General features: G+C 41.5%; 1 protein-coding gene across 2 annotated transcripts; it reads right to left on the bottom strand.

Annotated features, from left to right (window-relative positions):
- Nucleotides 1-5,306: 5,306 nt before the first annotated feature.
- Nucleotides 5,307-12,562, bottom strand: LOC123762800 (uncharacterized). 2 transcript variants are annotated; one of them, XM_045749652.2, is made up of 3 exons: nt 11,961-12,562; nt 8,974-9,180; nt 5,307-7,939 (listed from the first exon to the last, which is right to left on the bottom strand). In XM_045749652.2, exons 1-3 carry the CDS (start codon nt 12,288-12,290, stop codon nt 7,742-7,744), a joined length of 735 nt encoding a protein of 244 aa, XP_045605608.2. In that variant the 5' UTR covers nt 12,291-12,562; the 3' UTR covers nt 5,307-7,741. The 2 variants fall into 2 exon arrangements, with proteins under 2 accessions (XP_045605608.2, XP_045605551.2); XM_045749595.2 differs by having other exon boundaries at nt 5,307-7,942; nt 11,961-12,554.

Consider the following 12,562-nt stretch of genomic DNA (forward strand, 5'->3'; position numbering starts at 1 on the left):
ACTTTTATATAGAGAATCAATGTGTTGTGTGGCTTAGTGTTTATGTTGTTATATCACATATGTTGTGTTTCACAAGTGTTACTGTTATGTGTTTCATGAGGGGTCAAGTGTGCTGTCATGTATGTGTTGTGTACTATGATGTGCTGCAGGCAGGTGTTGTCTACTCTCATGTGTTGCTCATGTTTGCTATATAGCTTTCTGTTGTGTGCTTCAGCGGTCCACAGGTCCATAGGGAAGTGTCAGCTGAAACGGTCCACAGGTCCACAGGGAAGTGGCGGCTTAAACGGTCCACAGGTCCATAAGGAAGTGTCAGCTAAAACGGTCCACAGGTCCATAGGGAAGTGTGAGCTGAAACGGTCCACAGGTCCATAGGGAAGTGTCAGCATAAACGGTCCACAGGTCCATAGGGAGGTGTGAGCTGAAACGGTCCACAGGTCCATAGGGAAGTGTCAGCTTAAACGGTCCACAGGTCCATAGGGAAGTGTCAGTTTAAACGGTCCACAGGTCCATAGGGAGGTGTCAGCTTAAACGGTCCACAGGTCCATAGGGAAGTGTCAGCATAAACGGTCCACAGGTCCATAGGGAAGTGTCAGCATAAACGGTCCACAGGTCCATAGGGAAGTGTCAGCATAAACGGTCCACAGGGAAGTGTCTGCCTCAGCGGTCTCCAGGCCCAAAGGGAAGTATCTCCTTCAGCAGTCTCCAGGTCCACAGGGATCTCCCTAACCTGTTCTCCAGGTCCACAGGGATCTCCCTAACCTGTTCTCCAGGTCCACAGGGATCTCCTTAACCTGTTCTCCAGGTCCACAGGGATCTCCTTAACCTGTTCTCCAGGTCCACAGGGATCTCCCTAACCTGTTCTCCAGGACCACAGGGATCTCCCTAACCTGTTCTCCAGGACCACAGGGATCTCCCTAACCTGTTCTCCAGGTCCACAGGGATCTCCCTAACCTGTTCTCCAGGACCACAGGGATCTCCCTAACCTGTTCTCCAGGACCACAGGGATCTCCCTAACCTGTTCTCCAGGACCACAGGGATCTCCCTAACCTGTTCTCCAGGTCCACAGGGATCTCCCTAACCTGTTCTCCAGGACCACAGGGATCTCCCTAACCTGTTCTCCAGGACCACAGGGATCTCCCTAACCTGTTCTCCAGGACCACAGGGATCTCCCTAACCTGTTCTCCAGGACCACAGGGATCTCCCTAGCCTGTTCTCCAGGCCCACAGGGATCTCCCTAACCTGTTCTCCAGGTCCACAGGAAATATTTTTCTATATATTTGTTGTGTGTACCTGGCGCGCGATGCTACATGATCACTTTAATAAACAATGTTCGGTTCGGTTCCCCTCCTCTGAAGTTGAGCATCGCTTCCCACAGATAACATATACATGTGAAGATATTTAATCTGCATATATATTAGGCATCCAGACCCAACTCAGTTTATCTTAGTAAATACAGATTTTCAATTAATTTGTTTTTATCATATGCTTATTTGTTTAACTTGTGTCTTAAGCAAGAGGAGGTTGCTGAGATAACCTCTACTGTTATGTTCCTCAGTATCACCTGGCTTAATGCATCAGCCCCCAGGTGGTGGTTCAGGAAGGTGATGGTGGTGGTGGTGGTGGTGGTGGTGGTGGAGTGTGTGTGGTGGTGGTGGTGTGTGTGTGAGGCTGGTGGTGGTGGAGTGTGTGTGGTGGTGGTGGTGTGTGTGTGTGAGGCTGGTGGCGGTGGAGTGTGTGTGGTGGTGGTGGTGGTGGAGTGTGTGTGGTGGTGGTGGTCTTGGAGTGTGTGTGGTGGTGGTGGTCTTGGAGTGTGTGTGGTGGTGGTGGTGGTGGTGTGTGTGTGTGAGGCTGGTGGCGGTGGAGTGTGTGTGGTGGTGGTGGTGGTGGAGTGTGTGTGGTGGTGGTGGTCTTGGAGTGTGTGTGGTGGTGGTGGTCTTGGAGTGTGTGTGGTGGTGGTGGTCTTGGAGTGTGTGTGGTGGTGGTGGTGGTGATGGCGTGTGTGTGGTGGTGGTGGTGATGGAGTGTGTACTCACCTAGTTGTGCTTGCGGGGGTTGAGCTTTGGCTCTTTGGTCCCGCCTCTCAACTGTCAATCAACTGGTGTACAGATTCCTGAGCCTACTGGGCTCTATCATATCTACATTTGAAACTGTGTATGGAGTCAGCCTCCATCACGTCACTGCCTAATGCATTCCATCTGTTAACTACTCTGACACTGAAAAAGTTATTTCTAACGTCCCTGTGGCCCATTTGGGTACTCAGTTTCCACCTGTGTTCCCTTGTTCGCGTACCACCCGTGTTAAACAGTTTATCTTTATTTACCCTGTCAATTCCTCTGAGAATTTTGTAGGTAGTGATCATGTCTTCCCTTACTCTTCTGTCTTCCAGTGTCGTGAGGTGCATTTCCCGCAGCCTTTCCTCGTAACTCATGCCTCTTAGTTCTGAGACTAGCCTAGTGGCATATCTCTGAACTTTTTCAAGCTGGGCCTTGTGCTTGACAAGGTACGAGCTCCATGCTAGGGCCTCATACTCCAGGATTGGTCTTACGTATGTGGTATACAAGGTTCTGAATGATTCCTTACACAGGTTCCTGAAGGCAGTTCTGATGTTAGCCAGCCTTGCATATGCTGCAGATGTTATTCTTTTGATGTGGGCTTCAGGAGACAGGTTTGATGTGATATCAACTCCCAGATTTTTCTCTCTGTCCGTTTCATGAAGGACTTCATCCCCCATTCGGTATCCTGTGTCTGGCCTCCTGTTTCCACTGCCTTGTTTCATTATCTTACATTTACTCGGGTCGAACCTTAGTAGCCATTTGTTGGACCATTCATTCAGTCTGCCTTGGTCATCTTCTAGCCTCAACTATCTTCCTCCGTCTTAATCCTCCTCATAATTGTTGCATCATCAGCAAACAATGAGAGGAATGATTCTATACCATTTGAAAGATCATTTGTATATATAAGAAACAGTATAGGTCCAAGGACTGAACCCTGCGGGAAACAACACTGGTGACGTCTCGCCAATCTAAGACCTCACCCCTCACAGTGACTCGCTGTCTTCTGTTACTTAAGTACTCCCTTATCCAATGGAGTACCTTACCTTTCACTCCTGCCTGCATCTCCAGCTTTCGCACTAGTCTCTGGTATGGAACTGTGTCAAAGGCTTTCTGGCAATCCAAAAATATGCAGTCTGCCCACCTCTCTCTTTCTTGTCTGATGCGTGTTGCCTGATCGTAGAATTCAATTAATCCTGTAAGGCAAGACTTGCCAGCCCTGAAACCATGTTGGTGTTGTGTCGCAAAGTTCCTTCACTCCAGATGTTCCACTAGCTTTTTTCGCACAAATTTCTCAAATAACTTGCATGGTATGCAAGTTAGGGACACTGGCCTGTAGTTCAGTGCCTCCTGTCTATCCCCTTCTTGTATATCGGGACTACGTTTGCCGTCTTCCAAATTTTTGGCAGTTCACCTGTTACCAGTGATTTCATATACACCATGGAGAGTGGCAGACACAGTGCTTCTGCTCCTTCCTTTAGTATCCATGGTGATATTCCATCCGGGCCTATAGCCTTTGTCACATCCAACTCTAACAAAAGCTTCCTTACATCCCCACTTTTAATCTCAAATTCCTCTAGCGGTGCCTGGTTAACTATTCCTTCTCTTATCTCTGGAACTACTCCTTGCTCTAATGTGAAGACTTCCTGGAATTTCCTACTGAGTTCCTCGCACACTTCTTTGTCGTTTGTAATGAATCTGTCTGCCCCTAACAATCTGTGTGTGTGGTGGCGGTGGTGGAGTGTGTGTGGTAGTGGTGATGGTGGTGGTGATGGTGGTGGTGATGGTGGTGGTGATGGAGTGTGTGGTGGTGGTGATGGAGTGTGTGTGGTGGTGGTGGTGGGGGGTGAGGTAGTCCCCCTACAGAGCCCAAGGGTGGACCTCCACTCCCCAAACACCGTCGCTCGACAAACCAGCTGACAAATAAAATAACTCACAATATACATGACTTTCACTAACCTTTAAAATCCATCGCCAACGTATTTGTGGCCATGAGGTCGGGACCTCTCGGGGCCTGAGAGCTGCACAAATTGGAAAAAGGACACCTTACGTCTTCACTAATAACAACCAAGGAAGGACGATTTGATTGGGATTTTTTCAGTTATTATGCAGCCTATGCTGATGTCGTGGGCGGTAGTGTACCCCCATACCCATCCCGTGGGCGGTAGTGTACCCTATACCCATCCCGTGGGCGGTAGTGTACCCCATACCCATCCCGTGGGCGGTAGTGTACCCTATACCCATCCCGTGGGCGGTAGTGAAAAGGGCAAAAAAGTACATAATGGGCCCAGGAACTGAATGCTAAAACTGCCATTCTCGTGTCACTAATTCTTTCCTATGCAGGAGGACCGTGACCCCCTTCCTCACCGTCGCTCGAGTGAGGTAAGTCAGCGAAGCCTTGATTGAAGCCTCAGGTGTTTAATACCTGTGAACTATTTATGAATCTAAGGAATAGTAGCTTTGCAAGAATGTACTACACACCCACCAACATGTATGCTTTAACAACCCATTGTATCTTCTTGCATATTAATAAATAAATAAATAAATAAATAAATAAATACATAAGTCAATAATTTAATAAATTCAAAATATAAATGGAACTTGGTCTAAATTTCTAGAAAACAAAATGAAAAAGATAATACTTAAAAAGCTGTGTGTAATTTTACCTGAATTTACCTGAGGGCGACCAATCTAATGGCCTCAATGGGGACAGGAAGCCGGTGGCTTATCATTAGTCCTTCCCTCCCATAATTTGTCCTTATAATTGTGTTAACCAGATTTTGAGATGCAGTACTGTATTGGCATTTACCGATTTGGCGGGTAGGCGGTTCCATGGGTTTACAATCTTATGGGTAAAAAAAATATCTTGTTTTCTTTCCTCCTTTGTGGCTTGTTGAGCTTGAAGCTGTTGCTCCTGGTATGTATTAAGTGTGACCTTTTAAAGAAGTGGCTTAGATTAATATTTTTTGTCAGCATTTTAAACGTTTCTATTCACGAATATATAACAATATGAATACAATATATATGTACATTTATTTATTTATACTTTATTATAAATATTTTTATTTATACAAAAAAGTTGTATGAATAAAAATAATTTTCATTGTGCGCCTGAAGATATTTTGACTCAAAATAGTTTCGTCTTCCCTCAAACATTTTCTGATTTACTATTTTCAAAAAATAGAGAATGCGGCAAAACAAACGAAAGCGCCTAATTCAAAAATATAAAAATTTCGTACTAAAAGTTGCTGGCCATCAATTAACTCTTTGTTTATTAGGTAGAATATTTACATCAATAATGTTGCTTATAATATATATGTTTTAGAGTTTCATATGCATGCATAGCATCTCACAGGTGTTGTCCAGCATGATGACATGGACAAGGCAGATAAAACTACATGATAAACTTCAAATTGAGTGGGATATGGGTATTCCAATCTCTTCTGTAAAATCCGCAGTATCTCAGGACCTAGGGATTGCAAAAGAGCAGTCACTGGCACTCAAAAGGCCAGAAACCACGAGTAAATAGAGCTATGACATATTTAGAACCGAGAATTATATGTACGGAGCGGCAAAAAAAACTCAACTAGACAGTGTGATTTTGCAATTGCCAGAATTAGACTGGGATATCGAAATTTATGGCAGGTGGCTGCAGGTAATGAATCCCCCAATGGTGAATACTCCAATTGTAAACTATGTAAACAAGAGCTGGGATATACTCTCCAACACTATACATATCTGTGATTGCCCTGTTATCAGTGATTTCACACCAAACGGTATGAGGTACTTTGACCTCTGTAACTACTTCATACACTCACAAATATTTGAAGATATTCTTGTGCTCAACCCAGATTTGGCTGGTGCAGGCTAATAGATCAGCCTCGCATTTTATGCTTTCTCCTGATCCCATGTATGACTAACCATCCTGTGAGATAGGGATATTAGATGAACTTATAGCTAGTCTTTAATCTACACCTTGTAATCTTTCATATAGAATAGCGAAGCAGCACATTGCTGTGTCTACCTGAGCCTGTTAATAAACAAAATATTTAGACGTTCACACAAAATTTACCAAGAAGAGTTAGGAATTTTTACATGATCTAGATTAACAACAAACTAGACAAGACAGAGTTGACCTCATCAAACCTTACAATACTATAATTATTATTATTATTATTATTATTATTATTATTATTAGTAATGGTAATGTCTTCTCACAGACATAATAACTTACATCTCAACGTCTAGTCAATGTTAAGACGTTGAGATGAAATTCTCGTCTTAATCACACACTCAACCCTTTGACAAAGCACTCAGGAGAGTGCGAAAGACTTGGTGTAAATTCCTTACATAAATTTCACAAATACACAAATGTGGGTTTTATCCTAAATAATAATAATAATGTTTATTTTGGGAAAAGTACAAACATTCAAAATGAGATACAAGAAGAATGTTGGACTGTTGTTGAATGATGGATACTGCTGGAGGTTCTTAAGAACATTAACCCAGACCACTTCTATAAAAGATGAGATACAATACAATACAATACAATACAATTTTATTTAGGTAAGGTACATACATACAATAAATATTTACAAGGATTGTTTGACTTATAGGTAGAGCTAGTACATACAATGCCTAAAGCCACTATTACGCAAAGCGTTTCGGGCATAATGATGTAATGCATACAAGAGCAACAACCACTTCAAGCTCACCAAGGCAATATGTAGCACTGAAAACAGTTTTTTGTTTAACTCGTAGGGTGAAAACAGTCCTCTGCTGGCGCATTGCATGGTAAGTCTAACTTCGTATCCTGGCCGGGGAGGATTTACTAGGCACCAGTCCTTAATTGTTCCCTTCTGATGTTATGGAGCAGTGATTGGGTACCTGGTTGTTAACCGATCGGCGGGTCGTGCTCCAGGGAAAACTAGTGGGTAAGGCTTACCTTGAGCTATGGGAGGGAAAAGCTCTCAGCCTGCTAACAGGAGTTAAAAAAAAATCCATGGAATCGCCTACCCACCTGAGTCGTAAATACCAAAACAATATTTCAAGCAGATTCATGTAATTAAATACAACCATTGTGACCGCATTTTTGGCTTCGTGATTGATTGATAAAGATTAAGCCACCCAAAAAGTGGCACGGGCATGAATAACCCGTAATTGGCTACGTGCAATATATCAAGTCAGCTCACTCTTGTCTGTCTTCGTTACTATATTGACCTATATTGCACTCCAGGTTGCAATTCTTTTACCATGTGGTACAGTTGACTAGAGCCCGTCTGGGAACATCCAGCGCATAGGTTTCGAACCCTCATCAAGGCCCCTTGTGGATTTGTTCATATTGACCTTGTCACTGACTGTCATTGGTCACTAATGGTGGCTCATATTATCTCATGGGTGGTTATGCAGCTGTTTGGGAAATACCAGATGATTTGGTAATACCAGATGATTTATTGCTAATTAAAATAACACGTATAGTATATATTGGATGATATAAATAATCTTCAATGTTCGACGTGTTAATTATTGCTAAATATTACCGTTCAATTTATGTTCTGCTAATAACATATAATAAATGAAACATTGCTATAGTACAAATTATGAATAACAAAATACCTGCCAGTAAAGCTATATTACTCATGATGTTTAACACTTGTGATCTGTGGATGCTGCAGGTACACTTGACTCCTCTAAGGCGACGAGAACGTCCACAGTCTGCCGACCAGTGAGTCACAAGACTCAGCAGACTGTATGCTGAGTGAGGGCGAGGCTTCCCGGGTCATGCTTACTGTCTCAGGTATCCCTTCAGGACGGTCCGTCAACCCGGGCCCGCAGCCTAGTGTTTCTTCCTCTGACTTGACATCTCCAATATCCACCTCGTCCTCCTCCTGCTGAAGATGTGACATTTTTTAAAACAAAATATAACAAATAAGTGATGTAATGCAGCAACAAATCAATTTAATTTTAAACACAATCTAACAAATAAGTGATGTAAGACATCAACAAATCAATTTAATTTTAAACAAAATATAACAAATAAGTGATTCAAAGCAACAACAAATCTGATTTATTTTTACAAATACTAAAAAGAAGTTACATCTAGTTGGTAATATATCCAGGATTTAAGCTGATTATAAAGAGCTATGGCATGTTTAGAACCGAGAATTATATGTATGGGATAGCATAAAACCTCCACTAGACAGTGTGACATTATAATTGTCAGAATTAGGCTGGGATATTGATATCTATTGATATCGATATTCCAGAATTAGGCTGGGATATTCATTATCTGCAGGTGGCTACAGGTAATGATTCCCCCCAATGGTGAGCACTCCAATTGTAAACTATGTGAACAAGAGCTGGGACATTCTCTCCAACACTATGTTTGTGATTGCCCTGTTATATGTGACAGACCAAATTTGATGAGGTACTTTGAGCTCTGTAATCACTTCATATACTCAGGAATATTGGAAGATATTCTTGTGCTGTTCCCAAATTTTGCTAGTGTGGGCTAATATATCAGCCTTACATTTTATGTTCTCTCCTGATTTTTAGTCAGTTGATTTGTTTTTATATTGAGGCAGGTATTTTCTCCCCAGATACCATGTATGACTAGCCATCCTGTGAGATGGGAATACTAGATGAACTTATAGCTAATTTTTTATCTACACTGTAATCTTTCATATAGAATAGGGTAGCAGCACATTGTTGTGTATACCTAAGCTTGTTAAAAAAAGGATTATTTTTTACGTTGTCTTTGCGGCTTAAAAAGTAAATAATAAAAAATACCTAATACTTGTCCAATTTTCGTCAATTAAACCTCAAAATATATCAACAGAAAACAAGCTTTCAAATGTAACTTTGTTTTTATAAGAGGGATAGGAAAAGGTTATACTGCCGCCATAAAGTGAGGAGGACTAACCCTCTTCATGGGACCCGCATTGGCCAAGACGCCATCTGACGGCATCACAGAGGAGACTGATCTGGTGTCAACGTCGTCCGAAGGAAATGAACGTCGTGGGAATCTCCTTGAGGACTTCAGATAATCCTCCATAAATACTTCTCTCCCACTGATGATCCTGGCAGCGATTGCCCCGTCGCTTGTATTGTCATATATTTTAAAAGGAATCTGAAGAGAAAAATGTGATATTATTATTATTATAATTTTCCCAACACACAGAAATCCCAATAATGTGATATATAAAATGAACAAATCCACAAAGGTCTTGATGAAGGTTCGAACCTATGCACTGGGTGTTCCCAGACGCACTCTAGTCAACTGTACCACGACATGATAAAAAGAACAATTGCCTCCTAGTTTGCAGTTCTTTTACTTTTGATTTACTTTTTTACTGCAATTTACTTTTGATTAACGTAAATTAACGTTTGGTCACTCCCGACGCGGAGTTTTTGAGTACCACTCAACGAACTTATTGTGATAGTGTTGTATTATTAGTATACAGTACTTGTAAATGTATTGTTTTTATACTTGTAAATATGCTTATACAAAAACAATATTGAACGTAATTATATATGTTCAAAGGATTACTTAGCTGTATGGTCCTAGGAATAAAAGTTATTATATGTTTAGAACTGAGAACTATATGTTATGTAACACAAAACCTACTGTGACTGTGACAATGTAATTCCCAGAATTAGGCTGGGATGTCGATATCTATGGCAGGTGGCTGCAGGTAAGGAATCCCGCAATTGTGAACATTCCTATTGTAAAGTATGTGAACAAGAGCTGGGACATACTCTCCAACACTATATAAAGTGATTACCTTATTATCAGTGATTTCAGACCAAATGGTATGAGGTACTCTGAGCTCTGTAACTACTTCGTACACTCACGAATATTAGGACTCTTGTACTCTAGCCAGATTTTGCTAGTGCAGGCTAATAGATCAGACTCGCGACTCATATCCTCTCCTGCCCTTCCTGTGAGATGGGGATATTGAACTTATAGCTAGTTTTTTATCTACACCCTGCAATCTTTCATACAGAATAGGATAGCAGCACATTGCAGTGTATACCTAAGTGTGTTAATAAAAAAACTAGTCCTATATCAAAGGACGATCTCTACCCAAGTCCAAAAATGTATTTATTATTCATGGTCATAAACCTTTTCCGTTATTTATTATCCTCCAACACTTAATTCAGCACAAGATTCTTCGCCCAGTCATGATTCATATCTGAAAATGTTTGCAATATAATATACCTGAAATGGTGTGTGACCTGGTCAAAACTGGAGTAAGTTAGGAGTCGAGTACAGAATGGCACTCACATGGAGGCCGTTATCACTAGTGGCCGAGGATGTGAATCCGTAATTGCCAGTGACTGAAATGTTGCTAAATTTTCCCTTGGTTTTCAAATTTTGGTTTGTCTCAACTAGTCCGTAATTGTCAAGAACTGTTAAATTGTTTTGAAAAAGGTAAGCTTAGATATGAAGCTTCTTTCCAGTATTGTCCCATAACACATTTCAGACAGCCGTTGCCAATTTCGGAATTGGCCAATAGTTACATTGGCCTTTGAAGTCCAGACCACCATACACACATAGTGTACAAAGTGTCTAGTGTCTTTCCCAGCCTGGAATGCCTCCCCTAGCTAAAAATCCTTCCCTGGGAACCAAATGACCCGCGTTTAAGAATCGGTGATCTAAATGTTTCACCCATGCACTACAAATGCAAATAATTGCCAACAGATTTAAAACATCTATTCAAACCTATCACAGGCCTAACTATAAACAAAAATTATATAATAAGCATTATTTTAATTTACTCGTAGAACACTATTTTTTAGTTGCACATTATATTAAAATTTATGAATGGCGGTTGGGAGCAGCTTGAACAGGAATCACCTGATGATGGGATGGGGATTAGGCTATATAGTTTCTTTGATAAGGAGAGCGTAATTACGGGTTCACTATAGCCCGTTTTACATAGACATTTCGTTCTGAGTAGTTAAATCTAAAATCAACAACAACAGAAGAGCGTAAGATATCCAGCGATCTCTATACAAGTTTTACGAACATAACTCACATAAAATACATTCAGCTCTCGTGACCAGGATTCGAACCCGAATTATTGCTGCCACAACATAATATATTAATCATTATGCGAGCACGACCACTTACATATATTGAATGGGATGATGGCTCTTAAGTGTACAGTTAAGTATGTATGAATCCGTCCCCTGCCTTCTGTCTCTAAACTCACCCGTCTGCAGCCTGTTAAGTCACAGGCTCGTAGACGCCTGTAGCCTATCATGTCACGGGGTTCGAAGATGTCTGTCATGTCATATGCTCGTAGACGCCTGTAGCCTGTCATATCACGGGTCTCGTAGACACCTGTCATGTCACGGGCTCGTAGATATCTGTCGCCTGTCATGTCACAGGGTTCGAAGACGTCTGTAGTCTGTTATGTCACGGGGCTCGTAGACGCCTGTAGTCTGTCATCGAGTGATAAATATCCACTCAATTTGACATCACTTTCCTAACAGAATCCTGGAAACCTTGAAAAAGATTAGATCCTTGATTGAAGATTAGATTCTTGAAAAAGATCCAATTTTTTTATTGCCAAAATGAAATAATCCAAGAAATAGGTGCCAAGTAAAGCCTTAAAATCTGATTTTATCTTGGAGTCTTGCTCGAGACAAAAAAAAAATTTGATTATATCTTCTTGAAATATTTGTTGTTTTCTTATCACTTTAATCTCATATGAACCTAAATTGTCTTGCTCATTGTGTACTGCTGAGTTGGTAAGTCCAGTCCTTGTAATGGTGTTCTGTTTGCGTTTGAATTCCTTGACAATGAGAATATAAAGCATTACCAGTATTGACAATAATTCGTAAAAATACATATAGAGTTTTGTGCTACCTTTAATACTTGTTTTGCTGGTAATAACTCACCTTGCAATCAGTGCCGTTAAAGAAGGTAGCGGGATGCAGCCTCCAGTACCTTGACGCTATGTTGAACGTTGACACACGGAAGCCTCTATCATACCACGTGTCAGTGAGCAGCTCTCTCTCATCCCATCTTCTAAGAATCTCTCTGATCGCATCGTCGAAGGTCTCAAACATATATTCGAAGAAGAAATCATGCAGGGAAAGTCCTTTGGGAGAAATGGGTAAGTGAAAATTGAAATGGCAACTGTCATGTCTACCAAAACGGCCGTTTACTTGCAGTGGTGCGTTTAATGTCTTGAAAGGGTGAATAATCTGGTCCTGGATAGGTGCCATGATGCTTTTCCCGACTGCAATGCACTCAGCACTTCTGGAGGATAGATTGCAAGTGAGTACGTGCGTGTGTACACGCGGTAGGTCGCGTACTGACAGCTAACAACATACTCTCCAGCTTTATACACACCGGCGCCTTCTTCAGTGACGTAGCCACAGCATCATTCCTCTATCTTTAGCTGGGCGAACAGTGCCAAGTTGAATATTAGCAAGGTTACTCACGTGAGGGTTTTGTATTCATGAGGCATTTATCTTTTAAATATTTCTCATTTCCA

The sequence above is a fragment of the Procambarus clarkii genome, chromosome 1 (assembly GCF_040958095.1).
Source record: "Procambarus clarkii isolate CNS0578487 chromosome 1, FALCON_Pclarkii_2.0, whole genome shotgun sequence".
In the NCBI taxonomy this organism is placed as follows: Eukaryota; Metazoa; Arthropoda; class Malacostraca; order Decapoda; family Cambaridae; genus Procambarus; species Procambarus clarkii.

Excerpts from the sequence above, each read along its gene's own strand:
- LOC123762800 (XM_045749595.2), bottom strand. The coding sequence starts at position 12,290 with ATGGCACCTATCCAGGACCAGATTATTCACCCTTTCAAGACATTAAAC. Across the intron at positions 9,181-11,960 it reads TTAACGGCACTGATTGCAAG|ATTCCTTTTAAAATATATGA; the intron begins GTGAGTTATTAC and ends TTTTCTCTTCAG. Across the intron at positions 7,943-8,973 it reads ATGCGGGTCCCATGAAGAGG|CAGGAGGAGGACGAGGTGGA; the intron begins GTTAGTCCTCCT and ends TCACATCTTCAG.